The sequence below is a fragment of the Echinops telfairi genome, unplaced genomic scaffold, assembly GCF_000313985.2.
Source record: "Echinops telfairi isolate 266 unplaced genomic scaffold, ASM31398v2 ScPeMD7_7458;HRSCAF=8496, whole genome shotgun sequence".
In the NCBI taxonomy this organism is placed as follows: Eukaryota; Metazoa; Chordata; class Mammalia; order Afrosoricida; family Tenrecidae; genus Echinops; species Echinops telfairi.
The window spans coordinates 46,812,998-46,816,862 of NW_022111358.1; the positions used below are offsets into that span (position 1 = coordinate 46,812,998).

General features: G+C 63.6%; 1 protein-coding gene across 1 annotated transcript in view; it reads right to left on the reverse strand.

The window, feature by feature from the left end:
- CYGB (cytoglobin) overlaps window positions 1-2,906 on the reverse strand; it is a gene marked incomplete at its 5' end in the record, with an annotated part of 4,480 nt that extends 1,574 nt beyond the window's left edge. The window contains 2 exons of the mRNA XM_045299507.1: window positions 2,216-2,379; window positions 2,616-2,906. Of these exons, the coding sequence (XP_045155442.1) occupies window positions 2,216-2,379; window positions 2,616-2,906 (455 nt within the window). The remainder of the gene's footprint in view (window positions 1-2,215; window positions 2,380-2,615) is intronic.
- Window positions 2,907-3,865: the final 959 nt, after the last annotated feature.

Consider the following 3,865-nt stretch of genomic DNA (forward strand, 5'->3'; position numbering starts at 1 on the left):
GGGGGGGACGTCCCAGACGCCCTCCAGCCTCGGGAGGCTGTCTGGGCCCCCAGCTCTTGTGACCCTTGCCTTCCTCTGAGAATCGACCAGCAGATCCTGCGCAGCACCAAGAAAACGGGTCACATGACAAGCCTGACCTCCCTGCTCTGCCGGCCCCGTCTGCCTGCCCACTTCCCGGAGCAGTCTCCAGAGTTCCATTTGTGTGACCCTCCACCTCGATTTCTAGATGAGCCGACGCTGGCAGTGGCAGGCGCCCCCCGCCCGCCTTGGCCCTGCTGCCTCAGCCAGTCGGGCGCCCTCCGTGGTTGTTTGTGGCGCCTCAGAGCATCACTGGACTTGTGCCCACCGCCGGTCCCCACCCCAACTCTGTGGGGACTCTCGGTGGTGCCTGGCACCTATAGGCCACGGCAGCCACACCCCAGATCCCCTCAGGCAGCCTCTCCTGAAGGCGAGGCAGACACACTTCATTCAGAAGCTCCCCAGGCTCGAACCCCTGCGCCATCACTGTGCCCTACTCCCTCTGAACTCCCGACCCGTCCACCCACAGGCCTGCTCACACCCTCAGACAGAGACAGGGCAGTAAACAGTGGCGGCTGGCCCCCGCAGCCACCCTGATAACAGCGGATGGATGGAGCCTTCTAGAAGCCTGTTCTTAACCCCATCCCACCCATTGGGACCCCGGCAGGGTGTGGGTCTGCAGGCCAGGCCAGGGGACCAGGAGACACACCTTCTTAAGGGCCCACACCTGGGTCACAGGAGACCGGCGCTGAAGGTGGGGGCGCACCCAAGAGTCGGGTAGCATCTCCAGAGGGGTGCCCGAGGCACACGACCCTGCCAGCGCCCAGCACGGCCCCTCTCCCTCCTTCCGGGAGCAGCAGAGACAGGCAGTAGGGGCGCCATAGGAGATTTGGGCGGTTTCCGAATGTTTGGGGCTTGGCGAGATCAGAGTCCCTGGGGTCTGGCAGCGGGGTTGGGGGCAGGATGGGGAGTCGTGTCGGGAAACATCTCCATGTGTTTCTGATTCACGGGGGCCTGGTCGGGCCAGCTCTGTGAAGTCCACACCCTCCGCTGTCCTCCTGGGCCCCTGTAAAGAGCCCACTTCTGTCTCTGCAGGAAGCCCTGTCTCTTGGCTGTAAGCAAACCCATCTCTGGCTGCTGAGCTTGGCGGGGGGGGGGGGCAGGTCCCTCTCCTCTCAGGCACCCCCCTGACCCCCTGTTGCTTCCCTTAGTCCCTCAGGCCCTGTGGGTCCCCCTCAGGCAGGGAGATCTCCTGCCTGTTTGGGCTGACTGGGACCAGCTGCACACATCTGGAGCTGATCCGGTCACAGCCAGCCTTTCCCGAGGGCCCCTCCTGGGGGTGGGGGTGCCGCCAGGGGTGGTGTGGTCAGCGGCAGGAAGAGTGGGAGGTCTGACCGCCCAGGCTGACCTTAGGGGACCTCCCCCAGGGGATGGGCCTGAGGCCTGTGTACAGGCAGTTGGGGGGCTCTGGGGGCCAGAGCAGGGCCAGGGGAGGGGCCTCGGCCTTTTCCATGGGAAACTGCTGGGAATGTTTCTGGAGCGCCAGTGTGTGTCCTGAGCTGCTGGCTGACCCCTGGTTCCCATTCCCGCCTCCACCCCTCTGCTCCTGGCCCCTGCCTGCCCCCCCCCGCCCCCCCCACCATTCACTCCCAGAATGGGCCGCCCCTTGGGGGCCGGGAGAGGCCGAGTGTTCTCAGCCGCCATGGCAGGCAGTGGGGGTAGGAGTTGGCTCCCTGCCTGCCCCCCCCACCCACTCAGGCTCTGGGTCAGCAGGCTCTCTGAATCTAGTCACCCTCCTGGCACCCAGAAGTGGACACCCCCTGCTAGCGTGTGAGTGAGTGAGTGACCTCCACGCAGGCCCACATGTGCACATGCACGCCATTACCGCGTGATGCTTCCTGGCCCCTGTCCTTGGTCACTGGTCAGCCTTGGATGAGCACACAGCCCCATGTGATGGGGAGCCAGGGAGGGAGTGACTGGAGCTGGCCTGTGCTGGCGCAAAGCCACCGGTGCCTCTGCCCCGAGGTTGTGGTCTTGGGGTCCTCTGCCCAGACGACATGGGGATCAGGGTGGGCTGGAGGGTCCTGGAAGCAGCCTCCCTGGCCTTTCCCATCTCAGAACATCCAACCCCGGACCTGGCCTCCCCGTCCAGCCCACTCCTGCCCAGGCAGTCAGCCTCCGGGCTGCCCCTCCTCACATGGTGGCGTTGGGGACCTGCTGAAGCCAGCCCACTTCCGTGTAGGCGGCAGTCACGTGGCTGTAGATGAGCCCGCGCAGCTTGGCCCAGGCTCTCTGTGTCTCCGGTGGGAAGTCGTTGGCGAACTCCTCGGAGACCACCTCCAGGATGACCCCGGAGAGGATCTGGGGGGAAGCGGGGTGGGGTGGGGGGAACGGGCAGTGAGTGCCTGGGCGTGGACCCCCGCGCCCCACTACCCCACTGCCTGTGGCCAAGGGGCTCTTTTAGGGTACAGATTCTGGGGGCTTCAGCCAAGCCACAGTTCCCCATCCTGCCACCACCCGCTCCCACCACAGCCACCGCTGGAGCAGAGCCGGGCATGTGGGTGTGAGTACTCACACACACCTATGCAGGGACCTACCTTGAAGTACACAGGCTCCACCTTGTGCTTGAGGGCGTGGGCTTTGCCCACCAGGGCCAGCACGGAGGACACCTTGTCGGGGTCATGCAGGTTCTCCACGACCGTGTTGAGGGCCCCCATGACCCGGCAAGCGTGCTTCCGGAGCTGGGGGCTCTGCTCCATCTCCAGGGCCTCTTCCATGTGCTTGAACTGGCTGAAGTACTGCTTGGCCGACGGGAAGTTCACAAAGAACCTGGTCAGGGAAGGGGGGTGCTGAAGCAGGGGGCTTCCAGGCACCCCACCCCACGGTGGCCAGCATCATGGGTGGTGGCCGAGCTGGACAGCCTCCCGGACCCCAACAACGGCCCTCCCTGCCCCACATCACTGCTCTGGGAACGCAGGGTTGGAGCCACGTGCTGGCCAAACCGATGGACACACAGCTCTCCGGAGTCCCAGACACTTGGGTCCCCTGAACTGGCTCTGGTGCCCACCCTCCTCTCTCAGGCAGCCCCACCTGGCCTCTGGTCTCCTTACCCTTCAAGACCTGCTGTAGCCACACACTGCCCAGTGGGAGGGTGTGGACGCAGAGAGAGGTCAGTGCAGCCTCGGACAAGTTAATTTGCTTTTCTGAGCCTCCGTTTCCACCTCCATCCCCAAAGGGGCATCTCTGTTCCTATCTCAGGGGCCAAGATTGATACCGTTAAGTGAGGAAACCCTCCTCAGCCTGGTGCTGCTGCATCAAACCAGAAAAACCAAACATGGCTCCAACTCTCAGCAACCCCGCAGGGAAGGTTTCAGGGATGAACTCTTCACGGGAACAGCCAGCCTCATCTTTCTCCCTCAGAGTGGCCGGTGGGTTTTGAACCACCGACCTGGTGGTGAGCAGTCTGACGCTGGACACAGGGGAGCCCTGATCATGGGAAAGTCACACGACTCTTTATCCGCAGAGAAAGGTCCCAGGCACTTGGCTAAGGTGGCCCAGTTGATGAGGGGAAGCGAGGAGACCCAGCTCCCCACCTCTCTGCTCTTCAGCCTGCTCCCCTCGATCGACTGGCTGATTTCAGTCCATGGGTGCTCCTTAGAGGCAAGGACAGGGAGACTTCGTCTTGCATACTTTGGACATGTGGTCTGAAGAAACCAGTCCCCGGAGAAGGACATCGTAAAGTAGAGGGGCAGCAAAAAAGAAGACCCTTGTTGAGATGGGCAGACACACTGGCTGCAACAACGGGCTCAGGCACCGGAGCGAGTGTGAGGACGGCGCAGGAGCGGGC